Source organism: Pholcus phalangioides, unplaced genomic scaffold, assembly GCF_987345545.1.
Source record: "Pholcus phalangioides strain wild (caught in Gottingen) unplaced genomic scaffold, Ppha-v1.0 ptg000014l_1, whole genome shotgun sequence".
NCBI lineage: Eukaryota > Metazoa > Arthropoda > Arachnida > Araneae > Pholcidae > Pholcus > Pholcus phalangioides.
In genome coordinates, this window is record NW_028301607.1 from 2,471,430 (window position 1) to 2,488,758 (window position 17,329).

Here is a 17,329-nt window from a genome sequence, read left to right on the forward strand (position 1 = left end):
TTTTTTGAAAGAAAAAAAAAACTGAGTGGGAACCACTCCCGCCATTTATTGGGAAAGAAAAAAAATTAAAATTTCGGATGGCAAATTTTTTCTTACCAAGCAGCGTTAATGGGTTAAGCAAAAATTATTTTTAGTGTATTAACAAGGTTCATTTGAAATATTAATGATATGCATACAGATTAGATATAGTGAATTGAGTCCACATGCTGTAAATTAATGGTCTGTTAAATAATTGCAGATTAACCATTGATGTTTTTTTTTAAATAAATTTTTGATTAACACTTGTTCTTAAATAATTCAATTGCCCTTCAAGCTAACTTTAAGCTCAATTTCTCTGGGAAGTGTGCACTAACCCATTTATCAATGGAAACCCTTTTTCTGGTGACCTTTGAAAAAATGTATTAAGTTACATATTGTTATTTGAAAATATAATTTTGAAGAGTAATTATCAAAAAATTTTAAGGGATATTTTTGTAGTAAGAGGTGGTACTTTTTTTTAATCAGTGAGAAATAACTATTAAAAGAATTGCCTAAAATTTGAAGTATTTTCACTTCTCGTTGAAATTTAGAGGAGTAAGCATGAAATTTGATGTGTGAATCACACATCTGGATGTGCATTGACAAACTGGTTATATGTGCCTTGAAAAATTCATTGGTGGAGCAGGAAGTCAAATCTGTTCAGCCAACAAAATATCCAGTTACAATGGGTTGCTGCTTCTGATTTGCTTGTTTTTTGAGCAGAAAGTTCCCATTTCATCAGCAAAATATTCTTTTGAACTAATAAATTTCTGAGCAAAAATTAGTACTGTCAAATAAACAATCAATTTACGTTGTGACATGGAGATATCCTGTTCCAGAGTACCCTCTCAAGTGATTTAGACTGGGATGATGCAAAACCAAAGAGGGCTGGGTTTGAAAGTGGAGAACAGGTAAGAGAAATGAAGTGGCATTAATCTTTTCTTGAACTGCGCAGAAAATTCCGAATGCAGCTTTTTTCTAGGTAGCTTTGCATTGCCACACCAGATTTCTTTTTCCACACTTATATTGTTCAGTTCATTTTTATATTATTCATTATTTTAATACTATTTAGTAAATGGTTTGAAATTATAAATAGGGATCTTCCTCTCTCCTGAACTTGGGCATTTCAAAATTTTTCTGGAAATTAATATTACTTCAAATTATCTGAAATTCAAGTTTGTGTAATTTCGATATTAAACCTATATATTGATATAGAAAATCTAAGTTATTGAAGAGTGACTGCACAGTTAAAACATCTGTTTCTGTTGTCATAAGGGTATCTTATATTAGAGTCAAAGGCTCAGCTAGCCAGCAGTAAAGGGTAGCAGCATAGTAAAAGGTTTTTTAGTGTTTCATATATCAGTATATTGACAAACTTTTCATAGTTACAGTAGCAAGTAGAAGTAAGAAAGGCGATTTTAAAAATAAATTTACACAGGAGATGTTTTATATGAACTTTAGTAGTTTGTTTGCAGTTAATGATTTACATAAGATTATGCTATCTGCATGAATTTCCTTTATCTCATTATTTCAGATTTTAGTGCATCTATTAGTTTTCAGTAGTATTGAAATGATTTGCTGCAGATGTATTTTATGAATTATTTTTACTTCAATTTTTTGCAATTTTTTTAAAGTCTGATTTGCATGCAGCATGAAAATTTATGAGGCTGGAGATTTTTCTTAAATTTTTTTAAGTACAGAGTATAATGATTGTTGTTTCTGTTCTGAGCTGTCTACAGCCTTAATTACCTATTTGAAATGTTAACTTTTTTTATTTGCTGAAATAAGAGAATTTTGAGGTGGTGGAGAGATATCTCATAATTGTCGCTGAGAGGGGTAAAGACATTCACAGTCCCATAACTTTCTGATGAATAGTTACGATTGTAGATGACTGTAAATAGGCGAAATTTAATTATGCATACTTCTGTACTTTGCATTTTACATTTTTATTCTAAAACAGATAGCAAATCGAGCTTCAACTTTAGCGTTGGTCTTCCAATTATTTTTTTTTTAAATTTTTGTAGTTTATGAAATTTATACGATTGAAGCTTTTCAACTTTTTAATCCATGGAACGTTGTGAGAAAATTTATCAGGCAAATGCATAGATCAAGCAATAACATTGCATGAAATATCAGATTTCTATGCTCTTTTTGATTTTTTTTCTTTTTTTCCTCAGATCATTGGCGATACTGGCATGGAAAATAACTTACTGTGCTTCCAGTTGTCACCCACGAAGAACATGAAAGAGTTTTCTCTTGATGCTGATGTAAATATCATAGCTTTGGTACAACCAGAGTGTATTTTCAATAGTATGAGTGAACAAAATTTTTTTCCAAATCTAATCTTCTGTGTGAAAAATTTGTTATTTTATATACTTTTTCATAGCTCCCATATGAAATAGGAATACTTCGCCAGTTTCCTTTTTCTTCCGGCCTTCAAAGAATGAGCGTCATTTGCAGGGTGTTAGGAGAGAAGCAGATGAATTTGTATTGCAAAGGAGCCCCTGAAAAGATATCTTCATTGTGCCTCCCTCACACTGGTATATGTCTGAATATTAAATGGTTTTTTTTCCTCATACATACAAAATAAGTGCTGATAAATTTCAGTACAAAATACGTGTGAATAAATGTCAATTTATTCGTAATGCTTTTAATTCAGATATTTGTTACATGTGTATGGTTTTTAACATTTTGTTAAAAATATAATTGTAATAAAATTTGAGAATTTTTAAATTTTTCAATAAATTTCTGTACACTCAGTTTTCTTTGTGTGTATATTTTCAGTGCCAGGTTCATTTCCAGAGCTTCTCAAAGATTATGCCTTACAAGGTTTTCGAGTAATTGCTTTAGCATGGAGGAAATTAGATTCAAAACTGAGCTGGCATCATGCTCAGAAAATCAAAAGGTTTGTTATGAATTGCTACCATATTTGATGTTTTTAATCCACTTTTACCTGTTTCAAACTAAAAAAGTTTATGGGTTATTATTAGGGCTGGTCCGATCAATTGGATTGGTTAATCAAATGCTAACTGCAGTTAAAAGTCATAGCAGAGTTGAGCGACTCAATCCGATTTAAAATTTATTTAAAAACTTTAATTTAACTTCATGAAACATTAAATGCCTTAAATTTTATACCTACAAATAATGTTTTGAATCGGTGACCATATTTAAAAAAAATATTCAAATTTTTGAGCTTGAGGAAATGTAAGTTGATTCAAGGGAAAACTGATTTCCAAAAAAATACAAGCAATAGCTCCCCCCCCCCCCCCCCCACACACACACATACAGAGAATTTTTTTTAATTTAAGAGAAACACGAGTACAAAGAAACAAACAGAAACACAAGAAGCAGAAAAAGAAACAAAACCCATTAATGCACAGATTAGGAACTTTCACTCCGGACCCAAAGGAAGTGATGATTATTGGCTACTGTGCAGATTTTATAGGAAAAATGTTTTTCTCAGAATAGTTGAATAATGGCATTGTATATTATTCTTGTTTTTTTACAGCATGCATTCAACTTCAAGAATTAATTTCTATTTTTTTTTTATTTTTCAAACATCTGAAGGGATCAGGTCGAGAAAGATTTGAATTTCCTTGGATTATTGATCATGCAAAACACACTTAAACAAGAAACAACGCCAATAATAAAGGACCTCCTGAAAGCAAATATTCGATGTGTAATGGTGACTGGTGAGTGTAATTATGTATAAAAAATGATAGTATATATTGGGGTAGTGTCGTCAACTCCCTGTTCAAGGACCAACATAATGGTCAGCTGCAGCGTCGTTGGCCGCGCTATGGACAGCACTTTGGCGTATAAGTCGGATAAGTAAAATGACCCAGGAAACTCGGATTTGTCTCCACCAGTGTAATTTGGTGAAATACGGGCAATTTAGTCTTTGAAAAAATTTACCCTGATTACCTTCAGCATGCGATGGTGCTTGTGGCACAAGGTTTATCGCAGGAATTTAACTGGGGTGAAATTTATTCAAAGATAGAAAAATTTACATTCTCTTCTCTTAGACAATTTGGTTGATATAAATATATAATTATTAATTAAATATATAATTTACTGATGTCACTAAAGGGCTGTCTCAAGTGTTTCATGGGCTTCCATTGCCAGTGTTACATGGTTTCCTATCTTTCTTTAATTTCCAGCCCGCCAGCATACATACTCTCGAAAGTCAGTGCCTGATCTTACAATCATGAGGCATCTCATAAACCAGAGGTCCTCCTCAGTGGCCTATGCATTATGACAGCACTGTCAACATGGTATTGACACTTATATTGGTCAAACTATAATTGACAATTTTCAAGCCCATACAATGAATCAGTGTGTTCAAGGTTCCACAAAATAATTTTTTTTTAAATATATAATTTACAATTTGAATATTAACTCAGTTTTTCAGTATAGTGCGAGATTGCATATTACTAAATTTTTTATTACAATTCAAAGCAAAAATTTATGCTGAAGAGTGACATTTGTAAGAATTTTGATATTGGTACAGGTTGGAGAAAAAGGTTGGCTGTCACGACTTTAGTATGAAGGTTGAAGTAATTTGCAGTTACTAGTCACTGATGCTGATTTCCATTTTTGTAGGAGACAACTTGATGACTGCAGTAAGTGTTGCAAGAGATTGCCATATGATACCTGAAACCCATAAGGTCATTATGGTAAAAGGAACCATGCCAGATCATTATAACCCTGCCTTATTGCATTTTGAGTTTGCTGAGACACCCAGTGCTCATCAGAATGGGGGTGATGTGGTGACAACAACATTGAGCGCAGGTGCTCGGAAATCGCTGGTAAGTTTGCATCACTTTTCATTTACTTTTTTAAAAACTGTTTTCTAATTTTACCAGAATTATAGCAATTTCGCATTCATTACTTCTAGGGAAATAACCTGCAAAATGAACCTGCTAAGCCATATTACTTTGTTGTTGATGGGAAGTCCTTTGCAGTTGTCCGAACTTATTTCTCTGAGCTTCTTCCTAAGGTAACTTAACTTTGCTTGGTTTTGTTGTTCATGACCCCCACTAATCATACACTGAGCAAAATGTTTACATTATTTAGTAAATGTTTAATTAAACCTGTTTGAAAGTTGAATAATTTGAGAATTTGTTTTTTTCAACCACACGGAAATTGTAAGCTTTGCAGAGTTCCATGTGACCTGAAAAGTCAGGGAAATTATAAATGGCCAGAACGTCAAGTATTTGGTGAAAGTCAGGGAAAAGTTCTTTCTGTTGAAGGGGGAACTCTATAAACAGCAATTCAAAATCTGAAAGATTGATTTTGAATTATATTTATTTCCAAAATTTTGGTCAAGGAAATGATCAAGCAGATTTTGCTCGTAACCCTATAATAAATATATCCCTCGGAACATATATAACTATCTGCTGCTGTGATGGTTGAGTAGTCATAATGATGGACTCGCAGTGTGAGGACCTGGGTTCAAACCCCACCCTCATCACAGTGGTAGTTGGCTGAAGTTGAAGGGGGAACTCTATAAACAGCAATTCAAAATCTGAAAGATTGATTTTGAATTATATTTATTTCTTCCAAAATTTTGGTCAAGGAAATGATCAAGCAGATTTTGCTCGTAACCCTATAATAAATATATCCCTCGGAACATATATAACTATCTGCTGCTGTGATGGTTGAGTAGTCATAATGATGGACTCGCAGTGTGAGGACCTGGGTTCAAACCCCACCCTCATCACAGTGGTAGTTGGCTGAAGTTGAAGGGGGAACTCTATAAACAGCAATTCAAAATCTGAAAGATTGATTTTGAATTATATTTATTTCTTCCAAAATTTTGGTCAAGGAAATGATCAAGCAGATTTTGCTCGTAACCCTATAATAAATATATCCCTCGGAACATATATAACTATCTGCTGCTGTGATGGTTGAGTAGTCATAATGATGGACTCGCAGTGTGAGGATCTGGGTTCAAACCCCACCCTCATCACAGTGGTAGTTGGCTGAAGTTGATTTTCTGTGGTTCCCAACTTGGAGGTGCAAATGTGATCCGATCTCCCCGTTAAAAAGTCTTGTCACAGAGAGCAACAGGCCTACAATAGTACAAATATTCAATCATTACATTTCACTCCCTTCACTTCTGAAATATAGATGGCAGCACTGAAAATTAGATACACGTACTGATATAAAATGAGGTGTTTTTCACCTTTATAGCAAGAAACAGCATGTGGCCTTATCTATGGGGAGGTACTGACATGCTCCGCTTATAAACACCCATGAATAGGGATGAATGATACTTTGAAAAAAAAACCTCTTGTAAATTTTATGTATAACTATAATACAACTTATTTATTTAAATACCACGCTACAGAAAACAATCCAATTACAGCAAGGTATGACCTAAATGGTATCATATATACATTCAGACTGTTAGGTACACTCTCACACTTCTGGCACTACTCACTAAGTAGTAAATTGCCCATGGTGATCTCGACCAGAGTTGTACTTGGTTTGAAAGAAAGTAAGTATATTTATTATCTAAAAAGCTGTTTCTCTCCATATTGATACTTGGTGATATGGGCCAAATATATGTAGTAAATTAAAAAAAAAAATGCAAATAGGTTATGTACTCTGTACAACCTTGCTTGTGAGGAAATTTAAAGAAATAAATTGCTAGAAAAGAATGTTCTGTTAAAAAAAAAACTGACATTAATTAATTTTTTTTTCTTGATCTTTTTTTAAATGCATTTGGATTTCATTTGTGTCACAGATTGTCGTTCGAGGTGCTGTCTTTGCCAGAATGGCGCCTGATCAGAAAACCCAACTAGTTGAATCCTTACAAGAAATTGGGTAAGTTTTTCAGTTCATCATTCACTTTGCTTTGCTTTTATTTTTACTTGAGAGTTTTACTTGATAAATATATTTTTTTAACTAGGTATATCGTGGGAATGTGTGGCGATGGAGCTAATGATTGTGGTGTGAGTGTATATTCATATTATTTTCCTTGTGCTAAAATGTACATAAAATAAAATCATATTGGATGTGTTATCTATTGCTGTGAATTTGAGTATGTGCTAACTGTCGTTGAATCTCAATCTTCCATTCATATTTCTAAGGCTCTGAAAGCAGCTGATGTTGGTATCTCCCTTTCGGAGGCAGAGGCCTCTGTGGCTGCCCCATTCACCTCAAAGATTCAAAACATTAAGTGTGTTCCTACTGTCATCAAGTAAGTTTAAAATGATACAGAGAGGTTATTGGCATTCATAAAACTGCTTTATCTTTGTTTTCTCAAAATTTGGCTGGTTGTATTAAATCTGCTGATATTAACTAAGTTGACATTTTTATTTTTAGGGAAGGTCGTTGTGCTCTTGTGACTTCATTTTCTACATTCAAGTTTATTGCGCTTTACAGTATGACACAGTTCATATCTGTTCTCATCTTATATACAGTAAGTGCTATAAACATCTATATGATTTTGAAATGTTTGTGCATGTAGTACATCTTATTTTCTTTATGCGTTAAGTGTTTAACTAAAAAATTTTGATTACATTTAGATTGATTTTTTTTTTCATTTCAGCAATATTTGAATGTTTATGCATGTGGTTATCAATCAGAAACCATACGTGTTTATTCTTTGTCTTCGGATTATATATATTTTTGATTTTTCTTTCTTTGAAATGAAAATTCCAATGCACTGAAAGAGTGTGGGATCTGCAATGCTGTAATTTCAGAATTTCAGTTGGGTAAAATCATGTAAAATTTATTTTCATTATTTAATGACTATGTATACAATCAATTTTTGCAAATGAAATTGTGCTTTCAAATTTAATACATTAGGTGATACATCAGTCATGTTGATAGACTTTTCATTCTATGCTTTTCCATGTCTGTCGCAGGTGCTTGACATGTACCAATTTACGACTATTCATGACTAGTTTGCATCTGTCATTGAGATAGATGAGCTGTTGGCATGTGGCCTGAAAAATGTCAGTTATCTCTATCATGTGGCAAAATGTTCTTGAAATTCTTGAGGATCCCTTACCAATAGCATGCAATACTTTAAGCAGATTGAAAGTTCCATAAATTTAATGGCTTTTACTCTTATAACTTTGTTTTCGATTGTTAATTCAACTTTCTGATACAAGATTTTTGGACTATTGTTTTAATCAGTGTTATTGATGACCATTCCTTTTGAGATTATGATGTGGAATGCATGTTATAGACCTCTTGTAAAAGATTAGGTTTATCTATTTTTTTAGAATATTTCTTGTATAATTTAAAAAAAACACGCTGGGTGCATTTTTATAAACTTTTTGGAGGCCTTCTCATTTGTTGAACGGTCCACGCCCGCGGGTGGCGGTGCAGGTGGCTCTCCGTGCCGTGGGCTAGAAACAGTCAATCACAGTAACCTGTGAATGGCTGGCCAAACCCTGCAACCATCTCGCCTCTCCCTAGGCGTAGGCTTTAACAGGCCATGGGACCTGTTAAGGCACCTAGAAAAAAGACAACATTGGCTGAACAGTATCAGTCATTTTTGCATCATACATGAAATAATATGTACTTTTAGTTCTTATTCTCATGCTGGAGTCATTTTTTGCTCCTATGAATCCTTATTGAATTAGAAAATTTTCATGCTTTAGAGCGAATCGCTCTCTTGAACTTCAAGTTTCAATGCTCAAAAACTTGATGCAAGAACAAGGTTTTTGCATCAACATTATACATGTAAAAATGTCAGATACATCAGCCATGTTTTCTAGGAGCCCTAATGGGAGTTAAGTCCAATTAATTGTTACAGGTTAACCAAATTGGACTAGAAGTCATGAAATCATCTAATAATCTGATTAATGGTTAGTAGTTTTTAATTTGTAGAACATGATTTGAATTTATTTTCAATGCATCCCATTCAAAATCATTATCTTCTATTTCTTTTGTATCCATCAAAATTGTCTCTTCAATCCCCCATTTTCCATCTGTAAGGCAGCTTCTGTATCTATGGGTGTTGAATTTTACTGTGCTTAGTTATACATCTTAATTTTTTTAGTGTAAAATGAGTCAAAGAGCAAATTTTCAGTTAGACCTTTCTCCACTAATTTCATAAGCCTAATTAGTATATGGTATATTCTTTTCCTTGAGATTACAGGATGGGCTCTTTAGGTGCTCATGAAAATAATCAGTAATGGTGAGCAAATACAAATTCAAGGAAAAATGCACAAGATGGCCATAACAAATATGGATGTCATATATTTCTGAAATACAGAAACCCAATTAAAAATGCAATTACAAAAACTATAAACAATATATACATGATAAAATGTAATACATTGCCCCATAAAATGTATTTATGGTTGTCTTATTCTAAGTATGGATAGCTTCTTGATTTATTCCAACATGTTATCATATTTCTTTTTAAACGTTTCAATTGTGTTAGAATTTACTACTTGTTAATAAATGGTAAGCTTTTCCATTTATTAACAACCCTATTAGAGAAAATTTCCCTGTGACTCAACCACAACCTAGAATTGTCCTTTCTCATTCGCTTCATGTCATCTGCAAATTTTCTAGCAATCCCATCGATACCCTGATCGAGTTTATCCATAAAAAGTGAAAAAAGGTATGGGGTCAAGGACACTTCCTTGAGGAACTACACTTGTGAAGCCTGTCCAACCAGAGAATTCCCCCGTTCACTATATTTCCGTGACATATTTCTTAACGACGATTATATCCAATTCAGCAGGTTGCCTCCAATCCCGATCTCGTGTAAACGCTTCATGAGTTTGCCATGTTGGACCCTATCGAATGCCTTCTGGAAATCCAGATAAACATCTAAATTGCCTTTACCGAATGCCTTAATCACGTGATCATAGAAGCAAAGGAGGCTAGTTACACATGACTTCCCCCCTCCTGAACCCATGCTGATTATTCGGCAATACATTATCAACATCACCAACTGCCTTTTGTTAATTTCCAAAATTTTGAGAGCTCGTCAAACTCACGACGATAATTAGACACAGCTTCTCTACTACCCTTCTTAAATGTCAGAACAACATTAGCAAGTTTCCAATTCCTTGGGACAATACCCTCAGCAACACTACTCCTGTAAATCTCTAACTGGCCACAACAATTCATTAGCACATTCCCTAAGGACTCTAGGATAGATATCATCTTTGCTTGCACATGTATTTTTTAGAAGACTTAGAACCTCCACGTCTTCCACTTGAATATTGTTGAGGATTATAAACAAAACAAATGTATGAATGAAAAATATCCAAAGCATTAGTTATGGCAAACTATTAGGAAAGTCTGACTTTTATGACTTTAAAATGAGTACTTCATAGTATGTACAGCAAAATACATAAACTAGTACAGTAAAATAAACTCGTGGTCCATTTTATCCATCCCATTGAAAATTTTGGACACTTCGATCATATCCCCCAGACACCTGGGTTCTTCCAATGTAAACATATTCAATGAATCAAGTCTTTCTTCATAGCTCAAGACTTGTGTGCATGCCGGCAAGTAAACACATAGATCTTCTCTGCACCCCCTTCAATTAAGTTCATGTCCCTCTGTAGGTATGGTTTCCAAAACCTCACAGCATACTCCAGTCCAGGGTGAACTAAGCCTCGGAAAAGTGGAAGAATGACTTTAGAAGAACGTGAAGAGACCTTTTTGAAATCGAGCATTCTGTTTATTTTTTTGACCACCGCTGAACAATGTTCAGAAAACCTAGGCGCCATTCGTTGAGGAGAATTCCCAAATCGATGACCCTAGTTGCATCCGGGATAGTAACACCATTCAACTCGTAAGAGAAATGTGGGTTGTTCGAACCGAAATGAGCGGCCATGCACTTGTCAATATATGTATATATATATACACACACAGTAAAGTCCTGCTACAACCAATGTTAATGCATCTATCTTGATGCTATGTAGTCAGAATATAAAACATATTAAAAACTTAACAAATTATTAATGATGTTCGTAATTGTCTGTATTAGAATTGTGTGTGTTCAAACACTAATATTACTACTAATATATACAGGATGATTATAATTAAAGTTCCTGTGTGTGTGTACTCTGCAAAAACTACTTGGAGTACACATACGCACATTTTAATTATAATCACCCTGCATATATATATTAGCAGTAATATTATTGTTTGAACAATTCTTTCTCAGTTCTTAACCAAGTAGAATGCATTATTTATTAAACAGGTTGTATGCCTAAAGCTGGTATCTCCTCAATAAAAGTTTGATAAAAGACCTTTTAAAAAAACTTGGGGGAAAAAAACCAATACACCTATTAGTTACATTCGCTTGAATTTAACCAATATGCTTGTTGGTTGTAATTTTTTCTAATTTTATAAAGGAACTTGTATCTAACTTTTATGAAGTAATGCTGACCTAAGATTATTTTAATCTTTTTTAAACTGTGATTAGGAGTGCATGATAGCCTTACTTAAACTTTTTTGATCACGTGACTCCATGACATGCTTTTTCCACGTTTAACTTTTCTTCCTTAGAATTTTTTTTATAGATCTATCATGTTTCAATTTTAGTATTTCCTAAATTTGTTTTTGCCTTGAAAATTTCATTTGTTCCCGTGGACTTCTTCGTTTGGAAGATGCAAAAAAAAAAATGAAAATGAGAGATAAAAAATAAATATGCACACACATCAGTTGGAAATCTATCATGATCAAAATCCCTTTTCAAATCAAGATGGTCATTATAGGCTGAATCTAATTGCACGTGACTGGTGTCATGTCCTCTCTTGTTAGTTGGAGAAGAAATTTAACCGGTTAATAGCTATATTTATCACAAAGCATGCCTGATGCTAATTCTGTAAATATTGGACTTTTTGGCTTGATTTCAGGGATTATAGGTGTGCACTTGTACTTGCTGTAGCATAGATTTTGAGCTAAGACAAGAAATTTCATATCAAGATGACATGGGTTTTGAGTTCCTTTTTTAGTTTTTTTTTTTGTGATGTTGGTAAATCAAAATGTCTAGCAGACAACTGAGAGTGACGGCTGGTTCTGGATTTTGTTCATACGAATGTATGAGTTAACATATCTTAAGTAGAAGCCTGGTCTTTCCCAAAGATTGAGAAAGTTTTCACATTTTTTTTTGTGTAACTGATATTGGTATCCCGCAGTATTGTTGATACAATGTCAAGAAATCGATAAGGGTTTAATAACTTTTTTAACTGCTTCCCTTGCTATCCTGGATTGACATCATTTAAGTATTTGCTGAAATTCAAAAGATGGTATGGTTGCTTTATATTTGAGTTAGATTTACTATTGTTCAACTCGTGAAAGGATACTCAGCCTCATAAGTTTGAGAAAAAAGAATACAGATAAACACACACACACACACACACACACACACACACACACACACACACATTTACATAGGATAGCAGCCTTATCATTTTCTGAACTTCAGCTGTTTTTCCTTTTTTCCCCCATCTTAATTTATAGAAAAAGGGAAGCAGTTATCTATAAAGAGAAATTTATATAAATTTCATGTTTCAATGAATTTTTTTTATAACTTATCTGTTATCTGAATTTTGTGCTCAGGCTTCTGCTCCCAGGCGGACCTAGGGACAAATTTTGGTGGTTGCTCAGTTTATAGATTAATCAATACACTTATAGAGATCTTCGTATTGCAAGATTCTTGGTCTTATTGCTTGTCTCTCCAGTGTAATGAATGCAGAACTGGATAAGTGTCATAAAAAAAAATTGTTACATATGAGCTGCCAGTTGTTCCTCTTTGGATTATGATGGGTAATGTAAATGTAACCTTGTGGAGCAGGTAATTTAATCATTGTTGATGCTCTTGATTTACATGCAATGCATATTTTTGTCCTTGTATTTATTCCTTAAATTTTTAAGTTGGTGTCAAGAAAAACAAATATTGCAATATCTGTCTTCTTTTCCCTTCAAACATTGTGAATTTTTCTTAGTTTTGCTTACATTGATGTATAAGTTGCTGTGATAGGTCAAATGATTTAAAAATTAATTTACGTATAGTCTTAGTTTTTTTTACAACTGATTCATAACCAATGTTCCATTTTTTTTTTTTTTTTTTAATTTTAATTTTTTACCTGCGTTCCGCCCCCTAGTTCCAGCTCCTCCTGTGGGTGCTCAACTTGGTCTTTATATAGGAGATTTTGATTTCTCAATTCTGGGGTTGCTCAGACTTATTCTACAAAATACTGTGGGTGCTTGAGCACCCACAGCTCTGATGCCATTGGGACTTAGAAATGTCTTTCTGGTTTTCCCCCCACTTCCTTGATGTGAGCTTTCATCATCTTCCCAGCCATTCACAAAAGCCTACCAAACATTCCCAAACTCCCTATCTGGGGCCTTTTTTAGGTGTAAGAGAGTTAAATAGCTATTTTGAATTAACTTTATATTGTAAATCCTGGTGGTGTTTAGGTGTTTCAAAAAAATAGAAAGTGAACATTATGGCTGATTTGCAATGATCAGGGCTTGAGTTGAAAAATAGGCTCCAGTCTAATTTCTTGAGCCAAGTATGGCTATTTCTCCGGTAAAACTTTCCTAAGTAATGTTTTTTCAACTTTTCTGGGACTTGGTGCATTTTCTAACTTGGAAACAGTCATCATGAAACAAAAATTTTGTATCATCTTTAGACTCTTAATATTATTTATAAGATGAAGATATTTTCATGAATATGATGCAATGAATTGTCTATAATTGACCTGTTGGCCATTTAGAAGCTATTGTACAATTTCCCCATCCCTCAAAATTTATTTGTTCTATTGTAAAATCTATATCTTGTTGATGCTTTTGAATGGGAAAGATGTGTTTTAAGTACATTTTTCCCTTTACGACCGAATGCTGAAAAACTTTTACACTTTCATTATGTACTTAATTCTCTCTCACTCACACCCAATATAATAATTATTAAATAGTTTCATATAAATAGTGATATTTTTATGACACTTTAGATCAGTGGTTCTTGACCGGTGCTCTAGACTCAAGTTCCATACTCTGTTCCCAACTGCCGCTTGAGGAAAATTTAAAAAAAACCAGTAAATTTGAAAAAAATAATCATTAATATTTTTGAATAAAAAAATAGGCCTACTGGGCTCCGCCAATAGACATTATATACTGGAAAGCGCTCCGTGGGACAAAAAAGGTTGAGAACTGCTGATCTAGATCAATGAAACATTTTTCTCGCATTCATTTATTATTTTATTATTCAAAATATGTTCAATTAGTGACATTTGAAGGTTTGAAAATGCTTGTCAGTTTAACGGGTACCTTGTTTGTTCCAATTATAATAAATCGGTTTATTTTCTTATGATTTATTGTAATCGTGAAGTTATGGGCTAGGCTTGGGTATTCTTCAGCCTAGTGCAAAAGTGAAGGCATGTAAGTTTTTGCAGTCCACTGCGGCATCCTTCACTCGTGCTGTTCTTGAAAATTGTGTGTAAAATATAGACATGAATTTTTTTTAAAGCTAAGAAAGTGGTTTTTTTTTGTGAAGTTTACAGTTTTACGCAATATGTCTTGATTATTTTTATCGTGGAAATACATCTCTTGTTGCTGCCATTTGAGTTGTCCAGTTGCAAAACTCGTTAAGCACCAATCTGATATTTTTACAAAAAGTGAAAAAGAAACTTTTATAGAGGGTATTTTTTAAGCTGTTAAAATGTTATGCCATTAAAATTTTAAATTTCAAGCAGTCAGCTCATAAAATAAACGCTGCAAAAGTTTTTTTTTCACTTTCTGAAAAAAACTCTAGCGCTTTGAGTTCTGCAACTGGCCGACTCATTTATCTGTAACTGAAAATTAATTTGTTTATAAGTTTATTGCTGAAAAATATTAATGCATGAATCTTTTTCCCTTCTGATAGGTTGAAACAAATTTAACTGATCAAATGTTCTTGTACATTGATCTGGCCATAATCACGTTACTTGCTGTTGTGAGTAAGTATTTGTTAAATTTTATTTGAATATGTTCTCGAATTGTGTTTTTATATATTGCACATTTCAAGTCAAGGTAAATATCTGCATCATTCATGCTATTCTAGTTTCTGAGAAGGGGGATTGCTTTTGTTTTATTCTTCAGAGATCATCAGATTATGTTAATTCTGCATTGAACAACAATTTACATAATTATTACTGCATAAATGATTGAATTATACATAATTTACAAAAAACTTGCAGAACCCTTTCATACCTGGTATGCACACCTGGTATGCACAAGCCTTTTATTCGCTGTAAATATTTTTGTTAACCTCAAAGATTTCAGCCCTGACTTCATGATAATGTATGCACAATTTTTAAAGTCAGTGCTGAACTCACTAAGGAATTTGGCGAGAATAAAATGCCCCCCAACATTTGTTCTATCTGGCTCTGAAGGGGTTGAAAATGCATTTAAGGCATGTCTGTTTTAATATACTCAGGGCTCCCACTCGTCCTACTTTCCTACATTTTGGTAAAATGTCCTACTTGCTCTGTTTTGTCCTACTTTGTTTACCAAATCCTATCAACAAAATTTGGGCGATTGATTTTAATTGAGCAGGGAATCATTGATATAATGCCAAATATTATGAATGTTGGGATTGCAATTAACGATTCTGCCAAAGCAGAAATTGTATCGTTTTTAAGGTTATTTGGAGACGGGGTGAATGTGGATCATTTGGTTTATTAGTTTCTCATTCGCTTAATTTTGAGGGTTCAACAAGTAGAGGAGTCATTCAAAACTTCTGTCTGGATGGAAAAAAATAATTTTATATTTACTACTTCATGGTCTTGGACAGTAACATTCATCATTCAGAATTATGGTGCACATTTTGTGTATAACTGAAACAATAGTTTGCATTACAAAACAGTTTGGTACATAGGCCTATTCTAAGTTTGGTGATTCTGATGTTACACAATAGCATTGTCTTCTGTATTTTTAAGGCATGAAGAGGCATAAACAATATATACAATACTCATCAATGAGCTAGAAATGGAAGTGCTCCATTTGTCAAAAACAATTACATTGGCTCTAAACAGTAAAATGTTAACAAATCCCTTAAAAAAAATGGACAACACAGTTAAACTACCTGGTTCACCTTGCCTTATTTACATTGAATCTTGTCATTTACACATTTTGCACTGTGCTTTTGAAAGTGGTCTTGAAGGAGCATCATTCTTAAAAAACGTATGTCTTCAAAATTTGCTGTGAATTGTCGAAGAGAGTTGACAAACTCTGTACTTTGGAAGACTTCAAAAACGAATGTAATATATATGAGGAGAGACAGAAAAGGGAATTATCTGTGGTTGTGCTAGTACACTGTTTTGGCCGAAAATTGGTTTTGTAACCAAGTCATTTGTCATTTTGCTTTGGCCTGAGTCAATCTTATAGGATACTGAAATGCTATGATATTATAATGCTATGTAATTATAGGATACTGTGCTATGAAAAAAAAATTCGGAATTTTTTTTCATTATTCTATCATTATGTTGTCTAAGTGGGTTACCCTCCCCCATCCTACTTTTTAGTCCTGCGTTTTCTTTTTCAAATTTTTTGAGTGGGAGCCCAGCATACGCTTAGCTAAATTCAGTCACGATTTAAAAGTGTCAATATTACAAAGGATGATTGTTGAAAAACTCTTATCTATAATATGAAATTTATTTTGTCTTAATGTTTCATTCTTTTCATAGTGGGTTACACAAGAGCTCACAGTAAGCTTGTAGCTTTACGTCCAAGAAGTAGCCTGATAAGTGTGTCCAACATATCATCCCTTCTCATACAGATAATAATAATTGCTAGTGTGCAGATTGGTCTTTTGCTGTACCTGCAATCACAAGATTGGTAAGTTCTGTTTGTTTAAATGTATTACTTGCTTTTGAAATTAGTTTGACTTCCCCCCCCCCCTTTTAATTCTTAGTTCACAAGTTCTAAATTTATATGCAGTTCACGCTGCTTGATGTTATCATGCAGAGGTTAAACTTTTTTTATGGTATTTCTCTTTATCTAGTTTTTTATAACTGATTGATATCAAAGAGAGATAAGGGTGATCATAAATGATCATAAATCATTTATAATTTGAGCATCTATGAGCTAACATTTGGGAAACTTTTGGCAAATGAATTTGCATAGGTGCTGTTGAAGCCACAAGATGGCAGCAGCATACTGTTGAGGAGCGGCTGTTGCCTTGGGTGGCTGCGGGTGCAACTCAGTATTATCATAGAGAAAAACTGCCGACATACAGCTTATGAGTCGTTTTCCGCTCATATTTCAATAAATTCATAGTTTATAAATTGTATCTTGAATTGTTCCTTTATTTATCGATGGTTCGCTCAGTGGA

At 33.5% G+C, this 17,329-nt stretch overlaps 1 protein-coding gene across 4 annotated transcripts in view; it reads left to right on the plus strand.

Annotated features, from left to right (window-relative positions):
- The window catches only part of anne (polyamine-transporting ATPase anne boleyn), a 73,436-nt gene that overhangs the window by 43,833 nt on the left and 12,274 nt on the right, over positions 1–17,329 (plus strand). For 3 of the 4 annotated variants that reach the window (XM_089241527.1, XM_089241524.1, XM_089241526.1), the window contains 13 exons: positions 858–929; positions 2,196–2,285; positions 2,405–2,558; positions 2,803–2,923; positions 3,586–3,710; positions 4,621–4,826; positions 4,916–5,017; positions 6,770–6,849; positions 6,935–6,977; positions 7,116–7,225; positions 7,351–7,447; positions 14,882–14,954; positions 16,683–16,833. In XM_089241527.1, the coding sequence (XP_089097653.1) occupies positions 858–929; positions 2,196–2,285; positions 2,405–2,558; positions 2,803–2,923; positions 3,586–3,710; positions 4,621–4,826; positions 4,916–5,017; positions 6,770–6,849; positions 6,935–6,977; positions 7,116–7,225; positions 7,351–7,447; positions 14,882–14,954; positions 16,683–16,833 (1,424 nt within the window). The remainder of the gene's footprint in view (positions 1–857; positions 930–2,195; positions 2,286–2,404; positions 2,559–2,802; positions 2,924–3,585; positions 3,711–4,620; positions 4,827–4,915; positions 5,018–6,769; positions 6,850–6,934; positions 6,978–7,115; positions 7,226–7,350; positions 7,448–14,881; positions 14,955–16,682; positions 16,834–17,329) is intronic. The other variant, XM_089241525.1, reaches the window with a different exon arrangement.